This window comes from Sparus aurata, chromosome 18, assembly GCF_900880675.1.
Source record: "Sparus aurata chromosome 18, fSpaAur1.1, whole genome shotgun sequence".
Classification (NCBI taxonomy): domain Eukaryota; kingdom Metazoa; phylum Chordata; class Actinopteri; order Spariformes; family Sparidae; genus Sparus; species Sparus aurata.
This window is the reverse complement of record NC_044204.1, coordinates 28,079,658-28,096,793: the sequence shown is the minus strand read 5'-3', so window position 1 is coordinate 28,096,793 and position 17,136 is coordinate 28,079,658. Positions and strand designations below refer to the sequence as shown.

At 42.2% G+C, this 17,136-nt stretch overlaps 2 protein-coding genes across 6 annotated transcripts in view; one reads left to right on the top strand and one right to left on the bottom strand.

Annotated features, from left to right (window-relative positions):
• macrod1 (mono-ADP ribosylhydrolase 1) overlaps positions 1 to 17,136 on the top strand; it is a 136,986-nt gene that overhangs the window by 16,391 nt on the left and 103,459 nt on the right. The window lies entirely within an intron of this gene.
• Positions 11,829 to 17,136, bottom strand: part of flrt1b (fibronectin leucine rich transmembrane protein 1b) — a 37,924-nt gene continuing 32,616 nt past the window's right edge. For 3 of the 4 annotated variants that reach the window (XM_030395992.1, XM_030395991.1, XM_030395993.1), the window contains exon 3: positions 11,829 to 15,537. In XM_030395992.1, the coding sequence (XP_030251852.1) occupies positions 13,320 to 15,518 (2,199 nt within the window). In that variant the 5' untranslated portion in view covers positions 15,519 to 15,537 and the 3' untranslated portion in view covers positions 11,829 to 13,319. The remainder of the gene's footprint in view (positions 15,538 to 17,136) is intronic. The other variant, XM_030395994.1, reaches the window with a different exon arrangement.

Genomic DNA, 17,136 nt, shown 5'->3' with positions numbered 1-17,136 from the left:
TCTACAGCACTGTGGCATTTTGAGTGGATCATTTTGTTTGTATGTGAAATCATTTTCAAAGACTACTGTCACATAAATGTACTGAAGCAAAGACACAGTGAACAACATTTAGTTCTGAAATGTAAAGCAGCCTACAGTTTTGAAAGTGCAGTTTCCCTTAAAATAGTACTTAGTGGGACTTAATAGTAAGTGACCTTTATATAGAATGAGCTGACTGGTGGAATGGGGGCCAGGTAAGGATCAGGCGACTGGGGGACAAAGGAAAGAGCTGAGGACAAAGGAGGAAAGGTGAGGAAATTAACGGTTTTATCTGCAATAACAGTTCAAACCCCAAAGAAATTCAAGACACCCTCGCCACTGAAAAATAACGCACATGATTAATGTATTATCAGAATAGTTTGAGCATAATTTTCAGTAGTTTGAATAAAAGATTAATTCACTAGAACATGCCCTTTAGGCTCCAACCGATGCTTGTAAACGTGTCGAAATGGATAGAAACGTTAGTGGAGAACCACTGGGTGTCATCTTTGATTCACAGCCCCAGACAGCAGTGAGGAATGCATCTGAGAACCTTAAAATCACTGTAAACACAATAAATGTGCTTAGATATATTATTGTCTCTCTGTATTGAAGACTGGGTGGATGATGTATAAAATCACAAAATGTTTCTTTGAAGACCTGTTAATGTGAGATAAGTAATTGAATAAAAATATTGATTGCCAATAGAACAGTCTGTCACCCAGGAGTCATTCATGATGCTTCTGGAGAAAGCTCACATCTAAGCAATAGTAAATTCTCTGTTTCTTTTTTTTTTTTTTTTTGAGGATTTTCTCTTAATCCTCCTTATGATTTAAAAATACATATCAAATGAATAGAGAATTGCTCGTCCACGCCCTCTTGAAGTGCCTCATTTTTGATGGTGAAATAAATGAAAGGCCGTAGGCGTATTTCATGTCTTTGAGGGTTTAGCTGATCTAAGCGCAGACACTCTGAGGAATCGGGGTGTGTGCTTCAAATTCCCTTGAAAAGTCGCTTTAAACTGTGTTTGTGACTGACATTTTGTTTTATGTTCAGCTGCAGTCTTTTCTCTACTTTTCTGAGGTTTGTGAACACGCTTCTGACCCTCGTTTTGTCCAATCTGAAATCTAGATGTTTGTGTCGCATGGCTTTCGCCACCACTGCCCTGAAGTTGCGTTGTTAAGCCCACTCTGTCCTCTTGTATTTGTGTCTTTGCCATGGGCGAAGTTTAGAGGCTGAAGTGGCTTTGTGAATTGGCTGCAGCGTGAATTTAGCCAGTGCTGCTGCTCTACTTTTTCCAGTCCAGATCTGTCCAACTTAATTACGGTACAACTGTCAGAAAGACCACTTTACTGGTCATTTGGGCAGCGACGTTAATGCTCTCTGTGTACTGAAATTTTGAGCTTTCAAGGTCCACTGCCCCGAGTTTCCGCGGGATGCTCTGATTTCCAGTTTGTGTCTCAATTTAAGTGGGAAGATGGAAGAAAAGCTACAGCGCTTTATGGTTCATCTCCAGAGTTTTGTCCTCTCCCTTCCCCCTTCTTTTCTTCACCATTTCCATTTAGACATCATCGCGGGGCTGTGACCTGAGAGGAGCGAGACATTGATTTACACCCTGACATTGAGAAGTTAACGTCCCCCTTGGAGAGTTAATCCCTAATGTTGTCCGGGTCAGTAAATAAACGGAAAGAAGAAAAGACAAACTGAAGGAGTTTGCAGAAAAGCTCATTCGTGCTAATTATTTCTCTCCCACCCCTCCCTTGTTAAAAGCTTTCCCACCCCTCCAATCAATCGCCACTTTAGCGAGCAGGAAGGGATGCAGGAAGTGCGAGCCTCATTAGCCTGATTGGGCCGATGTGGGAGATGGAAAGAGATGGAGCGAACGAGGGAGTTAAAGAGAAAAGGAGTCAGCTTGATCATCAGCACTTGGCCCATCAGAGCTTCTGTCATCAAGTCAAGTGCTGCGTTCAAACGTGTTGGTCTGTTGTCGGTCTGTTGTGCAGCTTTGTGACTCCTGGTAGGCTGGGAGAGGATCCTCTAATGGTGGACCAAAAACAGAACAAAAAGACTAAACTAGGTCCTAGTTTAGTCTTTTTGTTCTGTTTTTGGTTACAGGAAAGATTATCAAAGGGAATGTGACCTATTTCTAAAGCCTGGTTTAGAGCAAGGTTTCAGTGAACCCAAACTGAACAAGGTTTTACTGTCCAGCCACGTTTAAAAAAATGTACATCTGCTCCGAACGATCGATCAGGCTGCAGACCTCTTAATCTTTGCCCATTGTTTTGCTCAGTAAATGTTTTAGTGCCTCTGATGCCAGATTTTCCTCGTTGGATCCATGAGAAAGCTTTTTCAATGAAAAATGGCAACAGAAAAAAAATGGCCTCAAGCATGGAGGAGATTTATGCAGGTTTCAGTTAGTAGAATTAAAGAAATAACAACTCTTTGGTGAGTTTTGATGTCGGGCTGACTGAGAGTAGTGCAATCGAATGTGTTCTGTATTAAAAAGATGAAACATTACAAGTCAAGGCAATAGTTTAAAATGGTAGACACGTCCGGTCTCCTATGTGGACTAGGTCCCTGTGTGTAATCTGAATGTTCTCTCCGTGCTTGCGTGGGTTTCCTTTGGCTTTCCCCAGCATCAAAACATGTACAGTAGGTAATTTTCCAGTCAGTGCCCATGACCAGCGTACTGGCTTTGATTTGGTCCCTGGGAGCCGTGCCTCAGCTGCTCACTGCTTCCTCAGGATGGGTTCAATGCAGTGTACCAGTTTCGCCATGTTGCACGTTGTGTTGTATGTCATCAAAATGAAGATTCATGTTTCAAAAATGTAAAGTTTTTAACAACTTTTTTGCTGCTTGTTTGTATCATGTCCAATTAATCTTATTTGTATAGCTCAAAGTCACAATCACATTGCCCCAGTGGGCTTTACAATTTGTACAGTGAACGACATCCCCTGTCCTCAGAGCCTCTATTTGAGGGAGGAGATTTGTATCTGCTAGCTCGATCTAGATCTCCATCTCCGGATTTTGCAACAGTGATTGCCAGGTCTCAATCAAAGATAATTTTCTCCTGATTTGAAAGTCTGAAAATAGCCATTTTAGTGTCAGAATCAAGACAAGTGGCTTGTGACGAGAACAGCTTCGAAGATAACATCTGCTCATGTTTCCTTCTCCTCTTGGAATGAATAGACTCAGAACCTGCTGCTGGTCTTCTGGTAAAACCCAGGTGATACAGATACACGAAATGACTCTTAAAAGCACTGTTTCATTTCTTAACCGTCTCTGGTGTAATTCAGTCTGACTGTGACAAGAACTCGCTGTCTATTCTGTGACCTTGTTGTTTGTGTACGATGAATTGACCAAGTGAGAATAACAACAAACACTTTCAGACTTTCTAACCCCAGAGTCATCCACAGAGCCGAGCTGTACACACAAAAAATGACTGTAGTAGTTGTTTGAAGCCTGAAAAAAAAGGGCTTGAGAGACAAGTTCAAAACCTGCATCACATTAACACCTCCACACACCTGGCCAGTCGCCACACGAAGTGTCAGATTGTCTGCAGTCCTTCCCGATTCCAACAAGGGGAAGTCAAGCCAAGAATGTATTTATAGATCAGCATTCGAAAAACATTACATACTGTGTGTGCTTAACTGAACAATATTTAATGAAAGTAAGTAGATGAATGTGCTATAACTTTGCGTTTATGTAGGACACCTATAATTCAGAGAAAGAAGCTGGTTGGAAGGTCCTTTGAAACATTCATGTAATCATATTACTAATTGAGAGAATTCAAGAAATGCAATTACAATTTGTGGGCGATAGATGAGGGGAGGACCTGACAATGAGGAATAAACTATCCCACAGTCCGGGAACAGGAATAGAAAAGGCTTGATCACCTTCAGACTTTTAACTGTGAGTTTGAAATGATGAGGAGAAGCTGATCATAGGATGTGATGGCTCGGGACGTGGAATAGAGACTGAGGAGATCGGAGATGTCAACTGGTGTCGGTCCAACAAATGCTTCACAAACACCTAAAAATAATCTTAAAATCAGCGATTGATTTCTGATCCAACAAACGCTTAGTTTCAAGCACACTAAGAAATGTGACGGCGAAGGCAGCTGAGTAGATGTGACCAGGGTTATTGATATTATATAAAGCTAATCTGAGGCTGCGACAGAGTGTCAGTAATCTGCAGTTGGTGGAGCAGCCAGCTGTCAGACTTGTGTGTGTTTCCTGGTGCGGGTCAGAGTTCAATTATCTGTGGCGTCTCACTTAATGCACTCCTCAGTGTAGCTATAACGTTTGCATCCCCAGTTCCTTATGACAATAATAGTGTACGGCCTGCCCTTTTTTCAAATATTGGTTTTAGTGCCAGACAAGTAATCAGCCCGGCATTAAGACTTTGGCTCCGCGTCCAAAGTCCTCGTCTCCTTGGCTGCTCAGGTCGAATACTTAAGCAGCTCCCAAAAAAAAAAAAGAGAATTAAAAAAATGCACGGTAAGTGCGCGCACAATCACCTGATGAATGGCTTCTTCTAATGAGTTTATCAACCTTTGATGATTGATGTTTTTCATTTAGACTTGAGACATTGAATCCAACCATGTCTTACTGAAGCAGCTGTGCAAATAATTTTTAGCAGACACACACGAGACGGAAAGAGAAAGAATTTGTTATGGAAATTAAAAGCACATCGGGGGAAGATTATCCTCATTGTAGGCAGTGTTATTTGAATAATAAAGTATAATACAGCCTGACAATAAGCTTCCATTTTCTCTCATCTCTGTAATCATAGCTTAGTGAACAAAGTACAAAGGATGTATCAGTGTAACCTCCAAAGTGGGCTTTAATCTAACCCAGAGTCCTCTTCTCTCTACTCCACCAGCAGAAAACACGGGGCCTTCACTGTCGGCTCACATGTGCTCATCACAGACGACGCCTTTGTCATGTAATCACACACGCGGACAGAGAAAGTACAGGAAGTCCACTCTGCACACTGCTCACAATTACCATCTGGTAATTGCAATCTATCAGCCGTTGTTGTGAAGTAGTGCCCGATGAGCATGTTGCCGTCTTTATTATCAGAGCTAAGGAAATGACAGGACTATTTATAGGAGCTATTTATCCACTTTTCCTGTTTTTGCCGTTGTCCACGGTTAGAGCCAGACGGACAGGTGGGTTCATCAATCAGTGGATCAGAATGCGCAGGATATGATGTTTGCTGAAAGTGGAGCATGAGGATCAAAAGGTCAAAAGTGCGAAGAGTTTTTATAATCCAAGACACGGATTTGGTGAGATTTAAAAATGCTAATCTGCTCACTTTCTCCCACTTTGTTTGAATTATCCCAGCTAATTAAAGCAGCCATTTCTTTCTTTTTGCAACATTTTTCAGTGCATGAACGAGGACATTTTTGATCAAATCACTTTCGAAACAAGCACACTCAAGTGATTAAAAATTAAGAGTATTCATCCCTACTTTGGTTCCTGATGTTTATCAAGTTAACTAAAAGAAAACTGCGGTAGCGTTGGATTTGTCTTTCGTAAAAAAGGAAAAGAAAGTCAAGGACACCGAGATGCGTCGGGATACAGAGGACAACTCAATCACAGTAATGTCGAGCAGTGAAACGATTTATTACACCCTTTACTTTCTGAGTCTTCTGCACCATCAGACAGCATGTGATGGGTTTGTGGCCTGCGCATGCATGAGTGAGCCAATTATGTCTACGCATGTGTGTGTTGTTAATCTTTGCACTGCGGTCGTTGTGTATAGTGAAAGAGTATCTTAACGATTTTCCCGAAACATTAGAGTTGATATATTGTTAAATATCCTGGTGTTGTGTTCTTACAGTGTGATGGAGAAAGGCTGCCGCTCTTTCTGTTTTTATTCATTAGCTGCAAAACCAGTGAAGAGACAAAAACGAACAAGGTGTCAATCTGACTTCCACACCCATGTCTAGGCCTAAAGAACTGGTCACAAACATATACTTTAATTCTTAAAATTGTTGTTCATTGTCGTTTTAGCAAGTGTTACTTAACTAACAATGTAGTTGCCAAAACAAAAACAAGAAAAAGAAATTGAAAATAAAGATTTACTTGCAACATTTTGCAGTTTAAGTCAGTAATAACTTTCTCGTTAATTTACATTAGATCACTCTTCTGATTAACGCTGTGAATCCACTATTTTGCGATGCCGATGTATTTCGGATGAAAAAGCAGAGATTGAATTGTTCGGCATTGAACAGGCCGCACATTGTGCGTGTGATATGATGACTGTCCACTCTGTGGCATTTTCGACTATGTAATGAATAATTTACTGTGCTCCTGGAATTCATTTATTTTTTTGGCTGCAGTGCGTCTGCCTCTGCTGGAGGAAAGCAGAGAGTCAGTACTCCAGAGAAATCACAAGTTGCCATAACTACAAGTGCCGAGGTCTCTGTGCTGTCCAGAGTGTAGCCCTGGAGAGGTGGGCAGTGAGCCGACCAAGAGTGAAGGCTGAGAGCTCTGGAAGACCCCGTCCAGCAGGAGCCCACGGCCTGAAGCGATCCTCAGCCAGAGATGTTTCACTTCACAGTTTGCACATGTAGGCAGGAGATGAAACGGCATGCCTGATAGTTCATCATGTGGAGAAAAGGAATCCATTACTTATTCACTTAACGTCAGTACAGGACAGATAATGGGGTAAATAGCACAAAGAGTACTTGAGGTTATGAATGCTTTTAATTTACCTCACTCTCAGCTGCTCTTATTCCCAACAGCAAGGTAACAAAAAAATCCATCGGTACGCAGGCTCATAATTAAACTAAATTAAAAGATAAAAGACACAAGGCTGGGCAATTGAGTAGAGGACAATTGCAGTACAAGGGCAATTTGGTTATCTTCTTGTACATGCTGTCAGCGTGGTCACAGCAGAAGTTCTTTTGGAAGATCCTTTTTTTCTTCCCATCTCACTCGAGGCGTCTTGCAGTGTCACCAAAGTGGCTCTCTTTCTGACAGACAGCCTAATTCATACAGTTGGTGTTGTTATAATCCCCCGGGAGTCCGTCTCCGCCTTGTTTATTCCAGTGATGTCCTCTTCATCCACTGCTACAGAGGAGCCCAGACCAGCACAGCTTAATGTTCTGTTGTTGTTGTTGGATCTTTTCATACCTCTGAGGCATCTCACTGACTTCCTGCAGTGTGTGTGTATGTGTGTGTGTGTGTGGTAGAAGAAACATGTTAGTGTTTGCGGTTGTCCTTCGGGACTGTCAGTCTCCCTGCGACTCAAAAGGTGTACAGATGCGTGTACAACAACAGTAACTTTTAAAATTGATTCTTGAGTTGGATTCAGAGCCGAGGTGAGGTTTTGGTTTAGAGGTTTGTAAATCTGTACATGTCTTTGGATATTTCAAGATTGGCAGTGCTTTATTTGTGCATGCGTGTTTGAGATGCTTCTGACTGCATGTTCGTGTGTTTAATGTTTACAGTATACCTATTTTTGTGCCCTTGCAAGAGAGTAAGTCTCTGAGCCCTCATCTCCGTATGTTGCATCTGTTTATTTCGTTCTCCATGGCGCCCTTGAGTGCTGGGAGATCAATCTTCAGCCTGAAAGGAAACGTGAACTTAAAAAGAAATTAAAAGAAAACCTGTAGGAATATTTGTATCCAAACAAACCGTGCAAAAACTTTGAAGTGTGGGAATTATTCCGTTGCAGATATGTATATATGCATGCATGCATACATTTCACCAAATGTATGCATTAACAGGAATACATTGACCTTTTGCTACGGGAGCTTGTAATGCATGCAAACACTGGAAGGCACTTTGCCGTGAGACGCAGCTTTACATCACTCTTAACAGCACTGTGGTGAAGAAAATACAGAGCACAGGCTTTAAAATCCAACCGACCATTTTATTGCACATTGATGAGTTGAGCTCATTTGTTAAAGAAATAGAGGCAAAGTATTCCAAAAAACAATGAATAGAAAGGGATGGCACTGAAGTGGAAGATACTGTTGTGCTTTTATCCACATATAACATGTTTTAGTCAATTATTGAAGCACATTTCTTTCTCCTAGAGAATTTCATTTTAGAGAGATGACACACTAGTAGATATAACTTAATGGAAGCATGTCTGAAAACCCACTTAGATGCCATTTGTTGCAGTGCAAGAGATCATTTCAGACAATAGATCTGCACTGGAGTCTCTGAGTATACATCTTTTTGTTGGGTGTAATGTGAGTTAGAATAATTAAGCTGGAGGGCTTGACGCTAGATAATGGACTGTGACAGTGAAAGGCCTCCATAATGACTGACGAGAACTCAGGGCATTGTTGTTAAGAGCACAGACGTCACATTTACAGTTTGCGTTGGCGCACACACAATGACACAGACATATAATCATGAACTCTGAAGATAAACAGTCTCAGGATAAAATGTGGGCAGTGCATGTCTGTGCCAACCACAGATACATTCACATTTGTACATGTCGAATGCTTCGTGCCATATTGACAATTCATATCACATTGACAATACGCGTTCATTACCTGAGTCTTGGTTGGATACCAAGCCAGTGATTGCAGTTCAAATCTTCGTCTCAACATTTGTAGATGTGACATTATCTCTGACACGATATCAGATTTTCACTAGACAATTATCGTGGTCTAAATAATTCATGCTAACAATATATCAACGATATCCCAAGAAAATTTAGAAACAGAAAAGTTATAAATCAAATTCTTTTTTAAAGGTGCAATATGTAAGCATTGTGGTTTAAAACATAAAAAAGAAATACAATGAACAATTATCAACAGAATGTGAAGAAAGGATTTGATACTTTTTTTTGTTTTCATGTCGAAGACATCTATGTGTTTGTTGCAGAGATATCTAATGAAGTTAGCATCCAAACCAGCTAGCTTGTCATCTCCTGGCTCGTAATGCCACCTAAGCTCCAAGCCTTGACCGCTAGCTGCCCAGTTACCTGAGCTAACTAACAAACGGCAGCTAAAGATAGCAGCAGTTAGCGACTCATCTGGTTATGCACCTATTTGTCTGGAGTGACCTATGTAGCTCCAACTTGTGACCAATTCTTACACATTGCACCGTTAACTTTGTTTATAGTGTGATTCGTCTGTTTTTGGCAAAAAGATTACAATCAAAATATGAGTGTAGGAGGGGTTGACAGAAAGTCTGTAACCATAACTATACAAAAGATTAAAAAAATAGTGACAATACTTTTTTGGCAACCAGCTATAAGGTGCATCACCACTACCTACTACGGCAAAGTGAGAATGAAAGAAACAGACACATTATTTAAGAGGTGATGTTTTATTAACACAACATATAATTATCATGGTTATCTTCAATACCATGACACCCCTATGTGACACCACTGGACATTTTCAAAGAGACCCCAGAAAACCTTTTCAGCTGTTTGTTAAGTCCAAATGTGATGTTTTACTAGCCCTAACCTAACCAGAGCATAAGCACAGTGTTGTGACAAGAGAAACATTTAAACATAAAGTGAAGTTTTAACTTACTTGTTGTTTTGCAGAAACATAGTTTGCCAACATTTTTTCTGCCAATTGGGTTGGCATTCATTTGAACTAAACTCTCTCTCTTTATCTCCCTGTCTCACACAGACACTCTGTACAATAAAACATTGCTATCTACGTAAAGTATATTTCTCCCTGACTCACTCCTTCACAAACACCCAGCACAAGCAGTAACTCTTAGACAGACACTTATACACTCCCCCGTTCGTTATATTGATCCATGCTTACACAAGCATTAGCACTTACTTAGAATGAAAGGCATGTCTTCACCCATACACAGGGAGCACAGAGCATGAATGCATTCATACAAACTGCCAAACCACACACACGGGTTGTAATGCCACTCGGTGAAAAACATGTGATTCTAACAAACAGCCGCATAAAAACACACGCATCTGCTTTGAGCTGGCAGATTCTTCTGAATTGAATCGGAGCGTGCAGCAGCTGATGTATTCATCCAGTGTGTGTGATTTAACGAGGTCCACGCCGTCTCGTCATAAATCATATTAATAATCTCAACTTCCCATTCATTCCATTGATTTTTATTTTTTCGAGCCATCCCAGTGCATTATTTGATATCTCCATCCTTTGTTTCTGATTTAATGAACCCCCCATACACACACACACACACACACACACACACACACACACAAAGACAACTCATGAAACTGCTTTTCCTTTTAGAAGTCTTTATTCATCTGTGTAGAAAAAAAGACGACAGACCAATAAATGGAATAGCGTTTTCCACCCATTTTTATGTTTATACATAAGAGTGTTTTCATTATCACATCTGAGGGTGACATTTTTAAAGGAAAAGGATTTCTGCACAGATTGAAAAGAAGCTTTAGTGCTCTTACAAAAAAATTGAAAAACAAAAAACAAATGCAGAAGAAAATCAAAATAAAAACCCACACCGGAGCTCTTCCAATATTACTGCTACACAGTAATGCAGGTTGGAAAAGAGAGAGAGAGCTACTGAAAGTAAGAATGGGTTTCAACACTCAAAGGCTCTATGTATATATATATCAGTCCTCGCCTTCCTCCCCTCTACTCTTGATTTCTCTCTACTCGCTCTTCTTCCTCTTTTAATCTCTGGCTGTTTTCTCGCATTTCCCTTTGAAGTTCCTACTTCCTTAAAGTATATTAGTGGGGTCAGTGGGAGGCAGTCAGAAAAGCAGGTGATGCAGCTTCCTCCTCGCTGTGTTGACGTTTGTTTGTGTATTGAACTGCACAGTGTAGCGGTAAGGCTGTGATCCCTGTCAACAGAACTGTATAAAACTGGATGACCTGAGTCAACTAATGTACTTTAACCTCGCAGAATGCATCTGACAGACTTTGAAATGTCAGACTTTTACAGTAAGGTTGTTAAAATACTCCAAATGATTTAGACATATGATGGCATATGCCGTAACGAAATACACAATAAATCAGTTATTTTTTTAAATTTGATTTGCTCTGGGTGGTTTTGTAAAATTCCAAGATTTTCATTTGAATCTCTTATAAGACCAAGACAAGGTGCAAAAACTCCCAATTTGGAGGCTTAAGCAAGGAAATGGGGGGATTTTTTGCTCAGAAAATAGCTTCAATAATTAATCGTTTATCAAAATAGTTGACAATTATTCTCTGTCTGTTGAGCTTCAAACAGTTCCACCTTGGAAGCGCTCTCATATATATATATATATATATATATATATATATATATATATATATATATATGTATATATATATATATATATATATATATGTATATATATATATATATATATATATGTATATATATATATATATATATATATATATATGTTTGGCTGTTCTGTTTCAAGTAAATTTGCAGAACTTATTTATGACACTATAGTTACTATAGTGGTACTATAGTTGGTCAGGTGTTTATAGTTTGTCTATAGTTTACCAGGGGTTAAATTTACTGGATTATCCAAAAGCAGAGAATCCTGTGTTAAAACTGTATCCATAACCAGTTTTTCAATCTTTATATTCCAGATACTACAATATAAAATTCAAGATACTATGAGAGACAATTTTATCCATCTCACTCGCTCCAACCAGTTCGTAATTTGAACTTCAAAAAACAAGATTAAGAGCTACAACTTTTGTGATTAAATTGAAAAGGTCTATTGTTCCAGGTGAATCTTAGGAAAGAGTAATTAGACTGGAGTAGTACCGACTTCCATCCCAAAAACTATTAGCTGCTAAAACTTATTTTCAATTAGGAAGGTTTAGCCAGGCTCTAGAAGATAATGGGTATCTATAATAAGATGTATGATTGGGTTTCTTTCCTTTCATTTGAAAGGGTAATTTAATAATGAGACCAGAGCACAATAGAAGTTGGGTACATGCAGCACTTTTTCTGTATTCTGAGAGGGAGATTTTTTAATAGCGTTCCTCTCATCTTCACCATTTTACCTTTTAAGATGTTTTTTCTCTGATTGTCATGCCAAGCCTCTCCTGCGGTCTTACAAACATTTCTGAAATCATGATATGTTGCATTAAAATTAGGTCCATGTTATGATGAAGGTACATCATTCATAAGGCAAAGATTGCCCTGAAACTGTTGTTGAATGATCACAGGCAAGGACGTGTGCAGCCTCTTATCACTGTGAGTGCAGTAGTGGGGGCACTGTGGGTAAAACTTGAGCCATTTTTTGGATGACGGTGTCACATTATTCCAGTTGTCACCCCTCTTCTTTACCCCGCCCGCACCCTTCTTGAGCCCCCATCTTCTTTTCCTTTTGTCTGCTGTCTTACCTCCTGCTGCTGTATTTGTCACACGCCCTTTTCCAACTCATCTTCCTTTTTTCCCTCCTTTTCTGTTCGTCGCTGTCTGCCTTAAGCCAACACACCTCTCTCAGTGCCCAAAACGGCACCCCTCTATCTCTCCTCTTGTCTTATTTTATGTTCTATCCCTCCATCCATCCATCTATCCATCACCCCCACCACCACTCTCTAGCTCTTTTTCTTTCCCTCTCATTAGTCTCCCTATGCTGTGGTTTGTGTCTCCCATCTCTGTCAGAACTGTTATCACTGCTGTCAGCTCCCTTGGCGAGAACAAAGTCGTCCTCTGCTCACGGCACCACAAAAGATGAGAGAAATAAAAGGAAAGAGCCTCAGCCAAAAAAAAGGAGGCGGAAAGGAGGAAAAATTAAAAAGGAGGGGAGTAAACTAGAGGGAAAGGAGGGGGCTAGGAACACATCTTTTCATGTCAACCATGATGCATTGTCATCTGTGGGTTATAACAACCATTGATTTCTCCCTCTGTCATTCCTTTTATCTATACAGCACAGAGCTTACAGTTGGTTGGAAGTTACGAGAGCTATCTCTATACACATCAAGTGCCTTTTCCTCATATTATAAATATATCCCCTGCTAAATCAGCTAAGCCTAGTATATCAACCTCAAATAAGTTACTGTTTATTATTATGAGCTGAGAAGAACAGTAGGTTTGAAAGACACTGAGATATCCAAAAGAGAAAACGTAACCATTTATAAGTATAAGTAGCGCTGAAAGAAGGGCCTACTGTATAATGCAGTATACAGTATTAGAGTATAGTAGGACTTACTTCTGTCACTCAATAGTAATGTCCAATCAAAATAGCTGAAATTAGTCTTTTCTACCTAGTAAAACCAATCCGAATTGAACCAGCAGAGGCACAGAGGGTACTTTGGAAACCAAGGACAAAATGGCCACTAGCCAAGGGGTCGTCATTGCAGAAATGGCGCTTGGCATCCGTGGCTCAGGGAGCATGCCCCTGTATCATCACGTGTAGGCATAATCTATGTCTGGGATGCCCCCCTCTCTGTAGCCACGGTTGGTACCATAAGTGACATGATGGTGGCTGGTTTGGCTGAGGATGGTGCCATTGAGACTGCCAGCTCCGTGGCTGCTCCGGTATGTCCCATTAGCTTGGGACGAGGAAGAAGAGGAGGGGAAAATGGTGTGGATGTAGGTGACATCCTCCAGCTTAGGCTGTAGGGGCTGATGGGCCATAGCTGTCATCTGAAACCCTGCAGGAGGGGCCCTGATCTCTAAAATGGAAGTGTCTTTCTTGGTACCTGACTCTACATAGTCATCATACTGTTTGCCACCCCGACCCCTGCTGTATGAGCCTGAGTCCCCGGACATGTAACCTGCTCTCTGTCCATACCAGCAGAAGATGCCAAAGATTAACAACAGGCTTACTAATGCTGTGGCACCCCCTATGATCCCAGCCAGTGGCAGGGCTGTTAGTTCAGAGTCCTGTCCCTCTTTATCCGACCCCTCCCCTCCTGAGTTGACCAGAGCCTCTCCAGTCTCTATCTGAGCGCAGGCCGGGGCCGAGTCTTTATTGTCCGTGTCCATGCTGCCAATTCTTGATGAACCCATGCTGGAACCCCCAAAGGAAGGCTCCGGCCGTAGTGGCAGCAAGCAGATGAGGTAATGGGAGCGAGGGGTGAGCTGGGTAAGGAGATATTGTCTCCTCTCTCCAGGTACCAGCGTCTCTGTTATCGAACCAAGAGCTGCACTGCTGCCCAACCTCAGCCACGACAGGCGAAAAGATGGTGCTGGCTGGGGGCACAGCCAGCTTACCAGTACACTGTCGGAAGAGAGAGGTTTTACAGTCAGTTCCAGGGCCTCTCCAGCTACCTGCCCCCCTTCACCGGGAGGCAGAGGCATAACAAGGCCCGGCCGCTTGGCTCGCAGCGTGAATAGAGAGCCTTGTGTGGGGACCAGCAGAGAGGAAGTGGTGGTGCTGCCATGGGGAACTGAAGCCACTGCTTGCCCCCCTCCAACACCATCTTCACCTCCTCCATCTTTCTCTACTGGGTTCACCCCCATTCCGGTACTTGGACCAGCAGGGGGGCCTTCACACTGCTCCATCAGGGATGTTAGGTCTCTGAGGGTCTGGCCCCTTACAGGCTCAGGCCCCTGACAGGTCAGACCCCTGACTGTCACCGCTGCCCCCCGGCCGTGCAGCCAGGCATGGAGCCAGCGAAGGTTGCAGCCACAGTACCAGGGGTTTCCTCGCAGCAGCAGCAGCTCCAGGCTTTCTGTGTCCTTCAGAAGTCCTCGTGGGATACTGGTCAGATTGTTTCCTGACAGGTCAAGCCTCTGTAGTCGCCGCATCCCGTCCAGTGTCCCACGTGGTATGTGAGTCATTCCATTGTCTTGCAAATGGAGTCGCACCAAGTGAGATGACGGTAGGTTAACAGGTGGAGACTGCAGGGCGTTCCTGACCAGTGACAGCTCCGTCAGGTTGGAGAGACGTGAAAAGGTGTCATCTGCTATGCGTGTGTTGGCCAGCAGGTTGCCATCCAGGACCAAGCGTCGCAAGGAGGACAGCCCACGGAAGGCATGCGTGGGGATGGTGCTGATTCTGTTGTCGTCCAGTCGTAACTCTTCCAAGGACGCTGGCAAGCCCGCAGGGATGCTTGACAGGTGGTTCCGAGACAGAAACAAGAGTCGAAGCCGCGGAGTCCCAGAAAAAGCTCGCTCTTGGATGCTAACTGTAGATATAGAGTTATCATCCAGGTGTAAACGTTCTAGTAATGGTAACTTGGCCAATGCTGATCTCGGTAACGTTCGTATATTATTATCCTGTAAATGAAGCTCTCGTAATGAAGGCGGGAGGTGTATAGGGAATTCATCCAGCTGGTTTGCATACAGGTAAATTACCCGTATGGAAGTGCTGCGTTCCAGTGAGGGAGGTAGCCCAGCGTTACTCAGGCGGTTGCTCTGCAAGTAGAGAATGGCAGCCATCAGCGGAAGTGGAGGAATTATGCTGAGGCCGCGGTCGTTGCAGTAGACGAAACCTTCATCACAGCGGCAAACTGAGGGACAAACAATGCCCTCATCTCCCTCGCCTGTCTCCATGGCAATTGCCGCTGCCGCCAGTTCCAGCACCTCAGCCAATAAGGTGAGGCACAGGAGGAGCAGAAAGAGCCAATCGCGAAGCTCAGCAAGACTCTCAGCTGCCATGATGGTGCACAGCTCCTGACTGAAAGAGAGGAAATGGGAAACTGGATTAAAACAAATACAAAGGCTGTAATCACTGATTCTTAAATCAAAGAAGAAAAAACTCATTACGTTCTGAGGGAAAGTAGAAAGTCATTGGCGAAAGCATTTAAGACAAAGATAGATCTCTAAAACTGCTTAACTAAAGTGCTGTATTTTCTACTTGCTGTTTAAAGTTACTTTATCTCAGAAGTGGAAAAGATTTGGGGAACGAATAGCCAGACATACTTTAGAGGGGCTGTCCGGTATTATATGGGTCAGAGCGACCAAGCAGAAGACCAACGGACATTGAGAGGCAGAGAGCGCGATGAAGGCTGGATTGAGCGGGCGAGGAATATTACAAGAATCAGTGAAACCAAAAGGATGATAGCGATGGAGAAAATTGGACAGTGACAGTTGCAGGGAGGGAAAATAAGGGAGGGACATTTTTTTTCTGTGGAGATTAACTGAAATGGAGTGAGTGACATGAAACTAAACTGGAGGAGAGATCGAGGAGAAGGAAATCAGATTAATTGCCCACACTGCTGTTGATAGCTTTGAGGACAACAGAAGTGGTAAACTTGTTGTGACTGCACTATCTAACCCTCCAATCAAATTATAAAGAGAGTGCATATACAGTAATTGGAGAAAAAGAAAAGTAGATTCCTGGCGTACAAGACCTGTTTTATGTTATAGCCACACACACAAATAAGCAAACATACAGAACACAAAGCATTCTCATACAGAACACAGTCTTGGTACGAGCTCACATGTATAATGCATGCATTCTCTTGGTTGTTATTGTTCCTGAAATTTCTATAAATTATTCAGGGAAGTGGTCGTGAAATCCCCAGAAATGTTTTAGCGAGATGTTTTACAGAGAAGCATTTTTCTGCAACATTAATACGTTCCTTGGTCGATGTTTTATGACTTGTCTCCTAGTGAGTCCCTGACACCAACATCAGTAACATGAATTTACAATTCCGATAAAATGATCTCTGTGCACACACGTTCACAGCACACTATTTATAGAAGATGAATAATATAGAGTGGTAAAAGTTACGTTGTAGAAATTACACTGTGGCGCACTCTTATTTGAACCCTTTCTTTCGGGTAGCCTGGGGCTGGAAAAATGTGCCCTGATGTGAAATGCCTGACATGATTTGACAGCACATTTGATAAACAAATCCTCTGAAGGCAAGTATTTTTTTTTCTCCCCTCATGTGCACGCATGTATGTGTTTGTATGTGAACTCAGTGCTAGATGCAAAATTGCCCCTTGGCTGCAGTCAAAATCCATGCAAAGCAAACAAGAGATGGCAACAATAGAAGAGACGGAGGGAGGAGGAGGGGGGAGAGTTATGGAGGCAAGGAGACAGATGGAGAGTTGGACAGTCCGTCAGAGGAAGAGAGGGGAAGTGAGTTCTTGGCAGTGTAGACTTGAGTCAGTAACAGCCGAATTTGTTGCGGAAAGACGAATGAGTGGGTGCTGTTCATTTTCTGTAAGATAGGTGTAAAAATAGATGCATTTGTGTACCTTTACATGCTTGTGTGTGCATCTTGAAGTGTGTCTGTATGAAAGAGGTCTGCATCAACAACAACCA